Here is a 14,158-nt window from a genome sequence, read left to right as displayed (position 1 = left end):
CCTGCCTCCTGGCTCTCCCCACGTTCACCCTGCCCCTCATCCTCGTATACAGCCGTTGGAGTGAGGCTGTGAAGACAGAAACCCGCCCAGCCCCCGCTGTGCGCAGACCCTCCAGCGGCCACTCACCTCACTCACAGGCTGACCAAGGTCCTCCGGTGGCCGGATGTCTGAGTGGGCTGGCTGGCTACTTCCTCTCTGACCTCTGACCACCTCTGCCTCCCCTCCCTCCACGTGCTCTGCTTGGCCATCTCCCTGCTGATGCTGGCGGGGTCTGCTTCCAAGTGCCCCTGCCCCAGTTGTCCCCACCGCCTCCTTGAGGCTCCTCTGACTAGCAGATGGCAACTGAAGCACCTTCTGCCCAGCTACTCCCTCTCTCTTCCCTGCTCTGATTCCCCCGACTGTATCACCTTCTAAACCCAAGAAAACCAAACTCGCTGCTGTTGAGTCAGATCCAAGTCATAGCGCCCCAAGGCCATAAACCTCTGCCGAAGCAGACTGCCACATCGCTCTCCCGCAGAGCTGCTGGTGGTTTCGAACCACCGACCTTTCGGTTAGCAGTCGAGTGCTTTAACTGCTGCGCCCAGTAACTCCTTTATTTCATGTCTATCCTCCTCTCTAGAGGAAACCCCTGGATGGTTCGAACTGTTAAGTGCTCGGCTGCTAACTGAAAAGTTGGAGATTCAAGTCCACCCAGAGGAGCCTCAAAAGAGAGGCCTGGGGTCTACTTCCAAATACCAGCTCTCGGACACCCCGTGGAGCACAGTTCTACTCTGACACACGTGGGGGCCGCAGGTTGGGATCGACCCCACAGCGGCCGGTTAACTGGTCCCTCTCTAGAAAACCAAGCAGGCAGGGGACTCGGTTTTGTTCGCACTGTCTCAACTGGAGCAGAGGTCAGGGCTTGGTAATTAACTGTGGGGTAAACGGATGCACGGGTGTGACCCTAGGGCATGTAAGTGGGGATCCGGGACTTGGCTTCTAACCTCCTCTCGCCCTCTGATCCCAGCGTATCTGAGCCTCCGCTGTCCCACCTAGAGACACCTGAGATTGGGCCAACTGTCTCTGGAACCCTTGCCTGTCTGCATCAAAGAAGATGCTTCACCAAGTGGGGGCCAGCAGCTCCCAGCTCCCTTCTTCTCTGCCCCTTCCCTATGGAGCACTCCAAGACCCTCTGATCCTGCCTTTCCGCCAGGAGAGTCTTGGGGTGGACAGGGAGCTCAGGGTTTCCCCAGCATCCCCTACCCATGGGCAGTGTGACCGCAGTTGCTTGAATCCAGGCTGGGCCGGCCTGCGTCTGCCCCGTCCCCTGTGGCTGCAGGCCCAGGCTCCCCCAGAAAGCCTGCTCCTCCAGCCCAGTTCCTGAGAGGCCTCTGCCCTGTCACAGGCTGAAAGGCCCCTCCAAGGCAGTAGCTCCATCTGAGTCAACCCCTGGTACAGCGTGTGTGGGCCCTGTCCCGTGCGCCCTGTCAAATGTGGGCAAGGCCAGGAAAAGGCACCCTCTGCAACAAAGGCCGTGGGTATGACAAACACAAGGGTGCAGGGTGCCAGGGGGCCCCCGAGGCAGGCCTGGCAGCAACAGGGCCTCCAGAGTCTGCTGGGCAGGCTCTGGGGGGAGTCATGAATCCCGGTCCAGTCCGGAATCAGAGCTTCGGAAACGGCCGTGCCAGCATGTGGCTGCCGGTGGAGGGTCTCTGTAGAGGAGTTGGGGCCTCTCCACTGTTTGGGCCAGAGGGGACCTTTTAGAGGCTCCCTGTCATCCTTGGAGGGGGTCCAGCACCAGGCCTGCAGGGCGTGGCACCTGTTTCACCAGCCCCAGCCAGACACAGGGACTGTGGCCTTTGATCCCTCTAAAAACAGCCAGGCCTATGCGGTTGCCTTTCCTACCCACGGCCTCCGCCCTGCGGGCCTCCTTGGAAAGGCTCCTGTGGTCAAGGAACCTGTGACTCCCTAAAAGCCTGTCTCCCACGGGCCTGTGTCTCAGTGCCCCATGAATGCACAGGGACCCCAGGCACCAGCTGCGACCACCTGACACCCCGTACCCAAAGCTGCCCACCCAGGGCCCTGCTGACCCCTCCAAGATACTGGCCTGTGGTAGGTCTGGGCCTGAGCTGTGGACAGCCCTGGGGCCAATGCAGAGAGCAAGCATGTTCTTCTATTCTGCCCAGTGCCTCAGTCCTCACATCCAGAGCTGTACCAGGTGATCCCAGTAAACACCTGTTAAACAGCTGGATATGGAGGCAGGGCCCAGGTGGTGGCCGCTGTCCTGTGACCATCAGGCTGACCAGGATTGGCTCTCAGCCTGGGCCAGGCCGTGATTTACTTGGTGGCTAAGACCTCGCTCTAACTCATTGGTCTCAGTTACAGAGAAGACAGATTCCCACCCTGCCTGCTGTGAGCCACACAGCCTTGGGTTGCCCCTCCGTAAAATGGGGCAGCAGCCCGTCCAGCCAAGAGGACACGGGGAGAACCCAGTCCTGAGGGACAGCAGCTTGGGGTGTCTCATCATTCCTGTTTGAGTGCCACTTTCTCAGAGTCTGGCCTGACAGTTGTCCCTTCCCAGAAAGCTCTCAGCTGATGCAGGCCCCTCTCTGGGTCATTTGGAGCTCTGGTGGTGAAAGGGTTAAGAGCTCCACTGCTAACCAAAAGTTTGGCAGTTGGAATCCACCAGGCGCTCCTTGGAAACCCTATGTGGCGGTTCTACTCTGTCCTATAGGATCACTATAAGTCAGAATCCAGTCGACCGGCAATAGGTTTGGATTTTTTCTGGGTACTTTCCGGCAGAATGCGTGCCCCTCCTACCTCCCACCGGCGGGGGTGAGGGGGCTTGAGAAATGAGGGTGGGGACCTGACCCCTCTTGATGAACAGCACCCACTGGCACCAAGCTGGGCGTGCAGGCATGAGAGTGACATGGGCACTGGGGAGCAGCCTGTGACCCAGCCTCAGCACGGCTGAGTAGGCCTGCCCAGCAGGCTCCTGACAATAAGTCCTTGAGGACGGCCTTGTGCCTGCCAAACCTAGTTCCTGAGCCTTCCCACAGTTCAGCATCCATGGAGGGGACCAAGGGACTGTGCCCGCGTCACAGATGGGTGGGGAGGGCCCCGAGGGAGAAGGGCCCAGGTGGCGCACGCAGGGCCAGGCCGGGCTCAGGTCTGGCGAGGTGGAGCAGGTGTTGGGCCACAGACACGGATATTAGAGCGGGAGGGGGATGGGGTGGCTTCCAGAGAGGGTGCCTGGGAGGCTCAAAGACGAGGAAGGCGGGGCAGCGCAGTAGGTACAATGGGGCGAGGCTGGGGGGTGGGGCCTGGAGCCGGGAGGTCCCACTGCACCGCCCTGCCTTCGGCCTCCGCCTCCTGGCACCTGCCGTGGCCCCAGGACGGCTGCGGGGGCCCCCGTGGCGCGCACCCCGTGGGCCTGTGTGTCCGCGTGTCAGGCACACGGCAGGCCAGTGGTGGCGTAGACGACACTCCCAGGCGGGGGTAATCCCTGCACCGTCTGGAGGAGGAGGAAGGAGTGGGAGCCCGGGGGGGCGCGCCCAGCACCTGCGCCTCCGGTGTCGGGGTGGAGGCTCGGTCGCCTCGGGCTCGGCGCGGTGGCTGTCCCGACGCCCCCACGCCCCGGCCCCGCCCCGGCCCCGCCCCGGCCTCGCCTCCGCGCCCCACGTGACCGCCCAGCGCAAACAGGCGGGTCAGCTGACCGGGTACTGCGCAGTCATCCCGGCTCTGAGCGCGCGGCCTCGGCTCCCGGCTCGGTTCTGCTCCGCTGCGACCTGCTGCCGCAGCCGCCATGCAGACCCCCCGGCTCCTGCTGCTCGCCCTCGGCCTGCTGCTCGGCCCCGCTGCCGCGCTCATCCGGTGAGCCCTGTCCCCCTCCTCGGGGCGCCCCGTCCCCGCGCCCCCGGCGCCCCCGCCCCGTCCGGCTGGAATGCCGCTCGCCCCCCGCGCAGCCTCCCGCAGGCCCGCCTCGCACGGGCGCCTGGAGCTCGGGGGGTGCAGGGCGACTCAGGACAGAGGCGCCAGAGTGCCCCCCGCCGCCATGGGGTCGGCCTGGAGGTCACGGGAGGCAGGAGGACGGCGGTGGCGCAGGATGAGCCCAGCCTTCCAGGGGCCCAGGTCCCGAGGCGCGGGGTGGGAGATGCTGATTCGCGACAGGTGGGGTTGGTGTATCTGCTCGGGGCCCACGTGTAGGAACCTGGAGACCAGGTACAGGCCTCCCTTAACCTGGGCGAGTCTTCATCTCTTGGGGGTCCCCTTGGCAGCTGTGAGCCGGGGCGTCGTTTAGCTTAGTCAGCTCCACGGGATCTTAACACGGGTGCTGGAGGGGGAGGGGCGTGGGCAGCCCAGCTGGTCCAGGCCTGGATCAGGCTTCCCGCTCCCCACCCACCTCAACGAAGACCACGCCCACTTGGGGTCTAGGAGTCCTGTCCAGTGTGCCAAGGGGGGCACTGACTGTCGGCCTGGGACAGGGGCAGTGCCAGCCAGGCCGAGGAGACCTCTCCCCCCCCCCCGACTTCTGTAGCCTACTCCCCCAGGATGGGGGGAGAGCAGTAGGCCCACCCCATTCTGCCCTGCCCCTACCCCAGCTTTGGTCTGGGCCTTTCTGCCAGGCCTGCACCTTTCTCCACGTCTGCAGCCTGTGGACCAGTGGATGAGGTCATAAGGCAGCCGTGCCTGCGGGAGCCGAGGAGCTGGCCGCCGGCTGGGGGCTGGATGAACCCTGCAGGAGGGCCGGCCTGCGTGGGTTCCCGTGGGCTGCGGCCGTGGGCAGCTGCAGGCCCGAACCTGCCCTGGCTGGCCAGCCAGCCCACACGGCCTCCTGCTCCTGGAAGAAGAGAAGCAGTGGGGGAGTCCTGGGTCTTGTGACTGATCACATCATGGTTATCTTGTGTCCCACCCCCAGGCGAGAGCCTTGGGCTCTTCCCAGCCTATACCTCTTAGGCAGGAATCCCATTATCCTGGAACACGCCCTTGGCGCACCAGGAAAGCCGGTGGTGACCTTGATCTCGATCTCGTAAATCCCTCGGCCGGCCTCGGCCGGCCGGGAGCCTTTCCACCCAGGTGGCTGAGTGCACAGCATGCTGTCTTGGCTGTTTTGTGATGGGGCACGGGGCAAACTCAGACAGCCATGAAGTCCCCAGAGGGGCAGATCCCTACACCCCAGTTTTTGGACGGTAGAGCCAACCTGGGTGTCAGCTCCCAGAGTCCCAACTTCAGTTTGAGGCTGCTGCACTGGAAGCAGGGCTCCTTAAGAGGGCGCCTTGAGTGGGGGTGGCCTGTCTCCCACTCTGAGGTGTGTGCAGGCAGGCGGGCCTCCAGATGCAGCCTTGCCACCTGTACCAGGTGGGAGAGGGGCCAGTGAGCAGTGATGTTGGATTTCCTGGCTGTGCATGGTGAGGGCACTGGGAAGGAACAGGGTGAAGTGAAGGGTCGCCGAGGGGGTCACGGAGGGCTTCTCTGAGGAGACAACGTTGGAGTCCCATCTGATGGTGAAGACCAGCCCCCTTCCCGTGCCAGAGGATGGGGAGGGGGCATGATTGAGGCCAACAGCTGGCCTGGAGGCGGGGTCCATGTCAGCAGATTGGGGTCTCGATGGAGAACAGCAGGTGTGGCTGGTGGGCCCAGTGCAGCGGAAGCCTTGGAGGGCTTAGGACCAGTTAATGGGTCCTGCCTGGTGCCCTAAAAAAGAACCCATTGGATGCCATCTGGAGAAGAGGCCAGAGCTGGATAGGGAGTGGGGACAGCGTACCCACCAGGAGGCTTTCGGGGCCCCTGCTGTGGCTGGGAGTCCCCAGGTTTTGCAACAGCGAATGTGCACGGCTGCTAACCAAAAGGTCAGAGGTTTGAGTCCACCCAGAGGTGCCTCAGAAGAAAAGACTGGTGATCTCCTTTCAGAAAGATCAGCCATTGGGAGCCCAGTTCTGCTCAGACACATGTGGGGTCTCCATGAGTCAGATCCGGCTCCATGGCAGCTGGTAGCCTGGCTGACCGCGTGACTGGGAGCACTGGTAGCAGAGGAGAAGGGGAAGAGACTCAGGCTCAGGTCGGATGCCGGGTGTGAGAGAGTGGGGTGTGTGAGGGGCTCCCTGAGTTGGCCTGGGCAGCTGGGTGGACGTTGATGGTTAGCCATTGAGCAGTTCAAGTGGAATGCAGGCGCTTGGTGTGAGCATGCTGAGTTGGGGTGCTGCGGACAACCCCTTGGAGGTACTGTGTGGGGGCCAGGCAGGCTGTGAGTCCAGGGAAGGGGTGGCCTCAGCCCTAGTTGACCAGCTCTGACCCTCTTCCCCATAGGATACCCCTGCACAAGTTCCCATCCATCCGCCGGACACTGTCTGAGGCAGGCGGTTCCGTGGAAAACCTGATCTCCAAGACCCCTATCTCCAAATACACCCAAGGGGGTCCTGCTGTGCCCGGGGGTCCGGTACCAGAGATCCTCAGGAACTACATGGATGTGAGTGTGGGGTGGTTGTTGGGGGTGATGACAAGCCTGCTTTTCTGTCTGTGTGAACTGGGGTACATTTAGTAATCTGTTCTCTATTTTTGTTCTCAGAAGCATGTGGTTTTGAGTATTTGCCTATTCAATTGAAGGGGGGTTGGAGCACTTCCTGGACAAGGCCCTGACCTTCTCTCCCTTTACACCCTGGAGCCCCCCTGCCTGAGCTGGGTGCAGGCTCTGAGCTCCCAGGGTGAGCTGTACAGCTGGTCGTGGTCCGGCTCGAGGGTTAAGTGGGTGGTTTGGGGACAGCCAGGAATGCCAACAGTCTCATCCTGAGCCCCGATACGAGGGCTGACCATCAGCTCAGGACAGGTGTCTGCGCCTCAGACAGGGAGCTGGGCCTAAAGCCTAGCCCCTTGCTAAGGACACACAGTGGGGCAGGGAGCCCAACTCAGACCTGACTCAGTTCCTGTTTGGTCAGCATCGGTTATTGACCCCACTGCTCCTTGAGGGCCAAACATGCTCCAAGATTGAACATTCTGGAAGGCTTGCATCTGCTTGGCTTGGCCTCAGCTCTGTGGGAACAAGTCCTGGGCCAGAGCCTGGGGCATCTGGGCTGTTCAGTACCTTCCTTTCTGAACCCCGTCCCCAGTCTCGGGAAGCCCCTCGCTGCTTCTCCAGCCCTGGCCCCTGTGGTCTGCTGGGGGCAACACACGGCGCACTTCTTGTCCAGCTTGGCCCGAGCTCTGGCCATAATGGGAAGCTCGAGCCTCATGGGCATGTGACTGGGCTGGTGGTACAGGGCAGGGAGCTGTCTGCCAGCCGACTGACTGAGTCCTGGTCCCCTGGATGTGGTTAGCGGGAGACCTGCTGAGTCATCCGCCCTCCGTCAGCCTGGGCACTTCTGCTGGCTTCTGTCTCAGCAGCTGCTGTGGCTCCCTGGGCCGAACCCAAGAGACACGGGTGGGATTGGAGCCCAAATCCTGCGCTGACCAGTGGCTGAGGTTCCCAGGGGGACCAGATAATCCCGAGTCAAGGACCCCCCGACATAGACTGTCCTATGAGAGGGTGAAGGATGGAGTTTTCTTTCAAAACTCCAAAGCTGGTGATTGCAAACACCTAATTCTCAGGGAGCACCCCAGGCTTCCCCTTACCTGTTTGCCCGGCTGGGGAAACTGAGGCCCAGGACAGTTAAGGCTGAGTCGCTCAGCTGGTGAGTGACTCAAAATCCAGGGCTGCCAGTCTCTAAGGCACCCCTCCTGCTCCGCCGGCTGGACCGCTTTTCTGGGAGCTCTGTGGGGTGGGGGCAGGGCCAGAACTGCAGCACGAGAGTTGGCCCTGGCCTGGCCCCATTCTGGGAAAGCAGCCTCTCCCTGGTGCCCTGGGCCTCTGAACAGCAGAGGGGGCTTCCAGATAAGCATGGCCCCCGTGCGAGGCAAGGGGCTGCCTAGGCGGTCTCCACCACTGGGGACAGCCCTGCCCCCTCCTCATGGGCCCCCGGGGTATCAGATAGGAGCAGTGGTTATTCAGAGGGGTCCGAGTACCTGTGGGTGGGAGGGCCGGCTGGGGGCCCGATACCTGGAGGTGGGGTGCTTGGGGAGGGGCCAAAGCCAGGCAGGGCAGGGGTGGGCAGTGTGACAACACCCCAGCCCCCATGACGGCATCCCCTCTACCCAGGCCCAGTACTACGGGGAAATCGGCATTGGGACGCCCCCACAGTGCTTCACGGTCGTCTTTGACACTGGCTCCTCCAACCTGTGGGTCCCCTCAGTCCACTGCAAACTGCTGGACATAGCCTGCTGTGAGTCCCCCTATCTGTCTCTTGCGGGGGGACCCTGGGGCCCATTCAGTGCCCACCCACTTCAGGGGGCCAGCCTATGCAGGAGTGGCAGGCTATAGGAGCAGGCAGGGTGAAGGCCACATGGAGCAGGGTGTGCTGACCCCTGCCCCCACACACTTGCACCCACACTCCCTTGGGCACTAGGGGGAGGCATGCCTCAGCAGCCGAGGCCCATCCCAGGCCCCTCTGGGGCAGCACCGCTCCCACCACCTGGCTGCACTGGATGTCCACCCTTCCGCCCCAGCTCACGGCAGCCGCTCCCCAGGGAACCTGTTTATTCCAGACCTTCTGCCCAGGGTGGATCCTGTTGTGGGCCCAGTGGATGAGCCTGGGGCCTGGGTTTTCCCAGTCCTGGGGTTGGAATCGAGGGGAACCCGGGGCTGCGGGCAGCAGGCTGACAGTCCTCCCCCCTCCCCCCAGGGATCCACCACAAATACAACAGCGCCAAGTCCAGCACCTACGTGAAGAACGGCACCACCTTCGACATCCACTACGGCTCGGGCAGCCTCTCCGGGTACCTGAGCCAGGACACTGTGTCGGTGAGCCCTACCTGGGGTGCGCTTGCTATGGGCAGGGCCAGGTCACCCTCTGCGCGTGTGTAGCCAAGTGAGAGGGCTTGGTGCCAGGGGACCCTTACCCCAGGGCAGGGCGAGGGGGATGACCCCAGCACTCTGAAGGGATGCTGTGGGGTGAGCTGTAGCAGTCAGCTAGGGTGGGGAGGGGGCTGGGGGGAGCTGGAGGTGAGAGCTTGGAGGAGGGAGGGAGTGGGGTGGGGACCCTAGTCTGGGAAGACTTGGGTGCAGGTGGAGGTTGAGGATGGCCTGGGATTCCCAGGGGTCATGAGGGGGCAATAAAGAGGCCCAGCTTTGACACCTGAGTGATTAGTCCCCAAGGCTGGCTCCAGACCTGGGGTGGAAAGGCCTGTTCCCAGAGGGGGAATCCATGGAGGGCAGGGTTCCTGGATGCCTGGGATTTGAGGAGCCAGCAGGGGGTGGTCAGGGCCAGCCTGGGGTGTCCAGGTTCCCTGCAGCCGGCCGAGGAGATGGGGGCCGGGGAGAGGCTGAGGTGAGCCAGAAGCCCCGTGTGAGGCTGCTGGCTAAGGGGCCATACAGAAATAACGGGGTTTTCGTGGGCTGGGCACCAGAGACCCTGCCTAGGGTAGAGGGTGTTCAGGACCCCCGTGTGTCCGGAGTGTGCAGCACCACCACTGCCCCTGGCCCATTTAGTTCTTGGCGTGAGGCCGTCCCCCACAGACACCGCTGGGTGGGGCAGGGCCCGGGCTGGCGTCCTGCTTCCCCTGTCCGGAGCATGGGTTGGGCACAGGGGTCCGGCTGTGGTGGCAGTGCCCTGTGCTACAGCTGTGGGCACCAGCGGGGTCTGTCCCTGGTGTGGCCCCTCCGCTCCCTGGTCTCTTGTGCTGTCCCCTCCCCATCTGCTGCCAGGGGTGTCTGCGGCGTGTTGTCTTCTCGGGTCTCTGCTAGAGGCAGGGTGTTGCCCAACACCTCGTCACCGGGGTTTCAGCACCAAACGGCCATCTCTCCCACATCCCGCCCCCACATCCTTATCTGCAACCACAGCCCTGAGCTGGGGGGGCGGCGTGGCCTCGGGCTGCCAGCTGCTTGTCACGGATCCCGGGGGCGGGGCAAGTCTGGGGGACGAGGGTCTGTTCTCTGCCCCCAGTGCTCACCCCATACAAGAACGAGGCCCTGGCAGGCCTGCAGGACACACAGGCCCCACGTCCCTGTGCACATCCCAAGTGTCCAGAGCTCAGCTAGCTTTCCTGGCCTGCTGACCCGCTACTGTGTCCTCTGACTCCTGCCATGACCTATAGGCCCAGTGTGGTCCACTCACCCTCCTCATGGTCTTCTGACCCCTTGCATGACCCACTGACTTGGCACATAACCTGCTGACCTCACCATGGCCCACCGACCCCCGCTGTCGCCTCTGACTACTGGTGTACCCCACTGACCCCCCATGGTCCACAGGTGCCTTGCAGCTCAGCCTCAGCCTCAGCCCTGGGAGGTGTCAGGGTAGAGCGGCAGACCTTCGGGGAGGCCACCAAGCAACCGGGCATCACGTTCATCGCAGCCAAGTTCGACGGCATCTTGGGCATGGCCTACCCCCGCATCTCCGTCAACAAGGTGGTGCCCGTCTTTGACAACCTCATGGCGCAGAAGCTGGTGGAAAAGAACATGTTTTCTTTCTACCTCAACAGGTGGGGCCTGGCAACCACCTCTGCCTCCTCCCAGCACCATCCTGGCTCGGCTCCCCAAGGGCGTCCAGCCTCACCCCCATCTGGCCTCAGGACACTTTGCAGCCCAGACTTGTGGCCTTGGGGTGTCTCTGGGGGCAGGCTCAGCTGCCCTTGTTACAGACAGAGAAGGGGCCTCAGGGAGGAGGCAGGGACTGGCCAGAGTCGGGGGCGTGGTGGTACCTTCTCCAGGTTTGGTACCCTGGGTCTGTGGGTGCTCAAATGTGGCCCTGATCCATGACCGTTTCCGGTGGACAGGTGGGCCTAGGGGCCTCTCAGGGGAGGTGCCCGAGGTGGGTCATGAGAGCCGGGTGTTGAGTAGAGGGCACAGGGCCGTTGCTGCTTGGGAAGATTGGCCCCTGTCACCACACACCAGCTGCAGTGCCCTCCTGCCAGGGCAGGAAGCCCATGCCAGGCTGTGGCACAGAATGGCAAGTGGTGGCCCGTGGCTGGAGGTGACCTTGAGAAGGGCGTTCCCACCTCTGGCCTAGGTTTCCTCTCAGGGTGGGAAGGGTCTGCATGCACGCCCAGTGCGTGAGCACCTTGTAATTTATCGGGGTACCATCTGTTGGTACTGCTGTGGGATGGGGTGGCCGGGGCTGCCAGGCTGTGCTTCCAGGTGGGGGCCAGGCTGCAGTGTCAGCAGCTGCCACCTTCACAAGCGAGTCCACTGCCCTAACTGCTCCTGGCCACCCCTGCACCCCAGCTGCCCCTGCATCCTAGCTGCTCGCTTCCTGTTGTCTCCCGCCTGGAGCCTGGGGTAACCCTGGGCTGCCTTGGGTAGGTCCCCTCTCTGCCAGGTCTCCAGGATTCCCCACCACCACCGCTACCACCACCCCAGCCAGGCTCCTTGTCCTCCCCATTCCCTGCTCCTGGCCTGGCCTCTCCTTGGAGGCTGTATTAGGTCAGAGGCCCTGGCATAGTGACACCAAGTGGGTGGGTGCAAACAGCAGAGATTCTCTTACAGTTCTGGGCGCCATAGTCTGAAGTCAGGGTGTTGGCTGGGCCACGCTCTCTGAACGCTCTCAAGGAGGGTCCTTCCCTTGTCCCGGCTTCTGGCAGCCCTGGGCATCCCTTGGCGTGTAGATGAACCCCCAGGTGGCCATCCTTCCTCTCTCTGTCTTGTCTCTTCTCTTGTAAGGATGCTAGCCTTGAGATGAGGACCTCCCTCCTCCCAGGTGACTTCATGCTGGGTAATTATACCGGCAAAGACTGTGTGTCCAAATAGGGCCGCCGACACAGGTTTAGGGCTTCACCACATCTCTCTGATGTGCAAAGGCCATGGGGTAGGAACACATCCTCTCAACTTCCCAGGGTCAGATGGCTCCCACCTCCCCAGAGCCTGCCAAAGTTCCAGGCCCTTGGCTCTCATCTCCGCCTGCCTGGGGGTGCCTGGCCCTGGTTGTCCTTTGCTGACACCTCAGTGTCTGAGCTGACCAGGGCACCAGCAGGCCCGAGCAGGCTCTTGTGGTGGGAGTGGGGTCACAAATAGTTTGGTGACCAAGCCCTGCCCCAGGGAAGAAGGAAGTTGTTCTCCCACTCTCCTCCCTTCAGGGCCCTTGGGGCCCTCCCACCCCAGCCAGTGCAGAAGGGGCTCTCCTCCAGGAAGCCCCCATGATTGCTGCACATGTATCTGACTTCTGACCTCGTACCCTGGCTGCGGGCCTGACCGCTCGCTTCCTTCCCTGCAGGGACCCGACGGCACAGCCTGGGGGAGAGCTGATGCTGGGTGGTATAGACTCCAAGTACTACACGGGCACCTTGAACTTTAACAAGGTCACCCGTGAGGCTTACTGGCAGATCCACATGGACAGGTGAGTGGGGTGCTGTGGACCCTTAGGGCTGTGCTGGGGTGGCCTTTGGGGGCACTGGTACCTGGCCCTGAGCACCTGCAAGCCATTCATCAGCAGACCTGCCCCGGCCGAGCTCTGGGTTCCTTGGGACCTGTGTTCTGAGGCCCCTTCTCCCCTTGGCTACACACCTGGTGGCCAGGTCAGGCTCCACACCTGCCCTTGCAGATTCTGCATCCCTACACCCCCTTGTCCCTGAGTCCTCGCCCCCAATCTCCCGTTACTCCCCTTTCCCCCAGCCCTGCACTGATCTGCTAGTGGGTAAAGACATCTTGAGAAGGGCTGGAGGGGCAGGGCTCCTGGGGCCCAGTCCAGGCGAGAACTCACCCCTCTCCTCCCACTCCCCCGCAGGGTGGATGTGGGCAATGGGCTAACCCTGTGCAAGGGTGGCTGCGAAGCCATTGTGGACACGGGCACCTCCCTGATGGTGGGCCCGGTGGAGGAGATCACCGAGCTGCAGAAGGCCCTGGGTGCTATTCCGTTGATCCAGGGCGAGGTGAGCACCGGGTGGGGGATAGGTGCCGGGTGGCAGTGGACAGGCAGGGGGTGGGCCCCGGGTGGGGAGTGGTCACCAGGCAGCAGGCAGACAGGCACAGGGTGGGCGCCGGAGAGCAGTGGACAGGCAGGGGGTGGAGTGCCCACCCCGGTGGCCACCCACCCACCACCTGCTTCCTTCTCCCCACAGTACATGATCCCCTGTGAGAAGGTGTCCAGTCTGCCCCCCGTCTCCCTGCAGCTGGGGGGCAGGAGCTACACACTCTCGTCAGAGGACTACGTTCTCAAGGTGAGGACAACTGGCAGTGGCTGGGATCGTGGGGCCTGGACACCCATGGGGTGGCTGGGGGTGGGCAGCGGGACTGACCAGGGTGGGGGCAGTGGGGCTGATGGTGGGGGTGGGAAGCAGGGCCGACATGGGGGGTGGGGGTGTCAGGTGGCGGGGCTGACCGCCTTGGCCGTGCAGGTGTCGCAGGCCGGGAGGAGCGTCTGCCTGAGTGGTTTCATGGGCATGGACATCCCCCCGCCTGGGGGGCCACTCTGGATCCTGGGTGACGTCTTCATCGGCCGTTACTACACGGTGTTCGACCGGGACAACAACACCGTGGGCTTCGCTGAGGCCGCCAAGATCTAGTTGTTCCGCACTAAGGCAGAAAGACGTGGTGTTGGAAGGACGGCTGCCAGTCCTCCCTGCCCACCCTGCCTCTCCGTCCTCACGTGTGCACATACTTACGGCGCCCACCACCCTGTTTTCAGAAATGCTGCCTGCCTGCCTGCCTGTCTGTCCTCTGTCTGATACAGGGGCTGTGGCATGGATCTGTCTCACTAAGTTGGAGCAGCTGGGGCTCAGCAGCGAGGGCGCCCCCACCCTCCCCCACAGCCCCCTGCTGCTGTTGGAGGTGCAGCTGCCAGGGCAGGGCCCCCAGGTTGTCCTCCTGCTCCTCCCCAGAAACTTGCCCTTCCTGGGGCCGCCTCACCCCAGTATGGGGCTTGGAGGCCGGCTCGGCCACCCCCGCTGTCCCACCATCTGTTTATCCCAGCCTCACCAAGAAAGGGGCCTGCTAAGGCCTGGAAGTGGGCAGGAAGAGTGTGAAGGAGATGGAGCCAGCAAGGAGACCTTGGGGTCAGGGCCTGACCCATGAGGTGGGACTGGGAAGGCTGGCTGCTGGCGCTGGCCTTCCTCTGTGGTCACCCTCTCAAGTGGCTAAGCCAACGTGGAAGAGAAAATACAGCTGTTGGGCCCTTCTCTGTGTTGATGTGTTTTGTGCCCAGTGGGTGGCGGGTCCTAAATC

At 62.9% G+C, this 14,158-nt stretch overlaps 1 protein-coding gene across 1 annotated transcript; it reads left to right on the top strand.

Moving 5' to 3' along the window:
* Positions 1 to 3,721: 3,721 nt before the first annotated feature.
* CTSD (cathepsin D) lies at positions 3,722 to 14,112 on the top strand. The gene is made up of 9 exons (XM_064287563.1): positions 3,722 to 3,852; positions 6,286 to 6,445; positions 8,108 to 8,231; positions 8,691 to 8,809; positions 10,256 to 10,485; positions 12,213 to 12,335; positions 12,723 to 12,867; positions 13,057 to 13,155; positions 13,333 to 14,112. The coding sequence occupies exons 1-9, from the start codon at positions 3,785 to 3,787 to the stop codon at positions 13,498 to 13,500; spliced, it is 1,236 nt and encodes a 411-aa protein (XP_064143633.1). The 5' UTR covers positions 3,722 to 3,784; the 3' UTR covers positions 13,501 to 14,112.
* Positions 14,113 to 14,158: the final 46 nt, after the last annotated feature.

Source organism: Loxodonta africana, chromosome 7, assembly GCF_030014295.1.
Source record: "Loxodonta africana isolate mLoxAfr1 chromosome 7, mLoxAfr1.hap2, whole genome shotgun sequence".
NCBI lineage: Eukaryota > Metazoa > Chordata > Mammalia > Proboscidea > Elephantidae > Loxodonta > Loxodonta africana.
The sequence above is the reverse complement of the archived record's forward strand: the minus strand, read 5'-3'. Positions and strand labels throughout refer to the sequence as shown.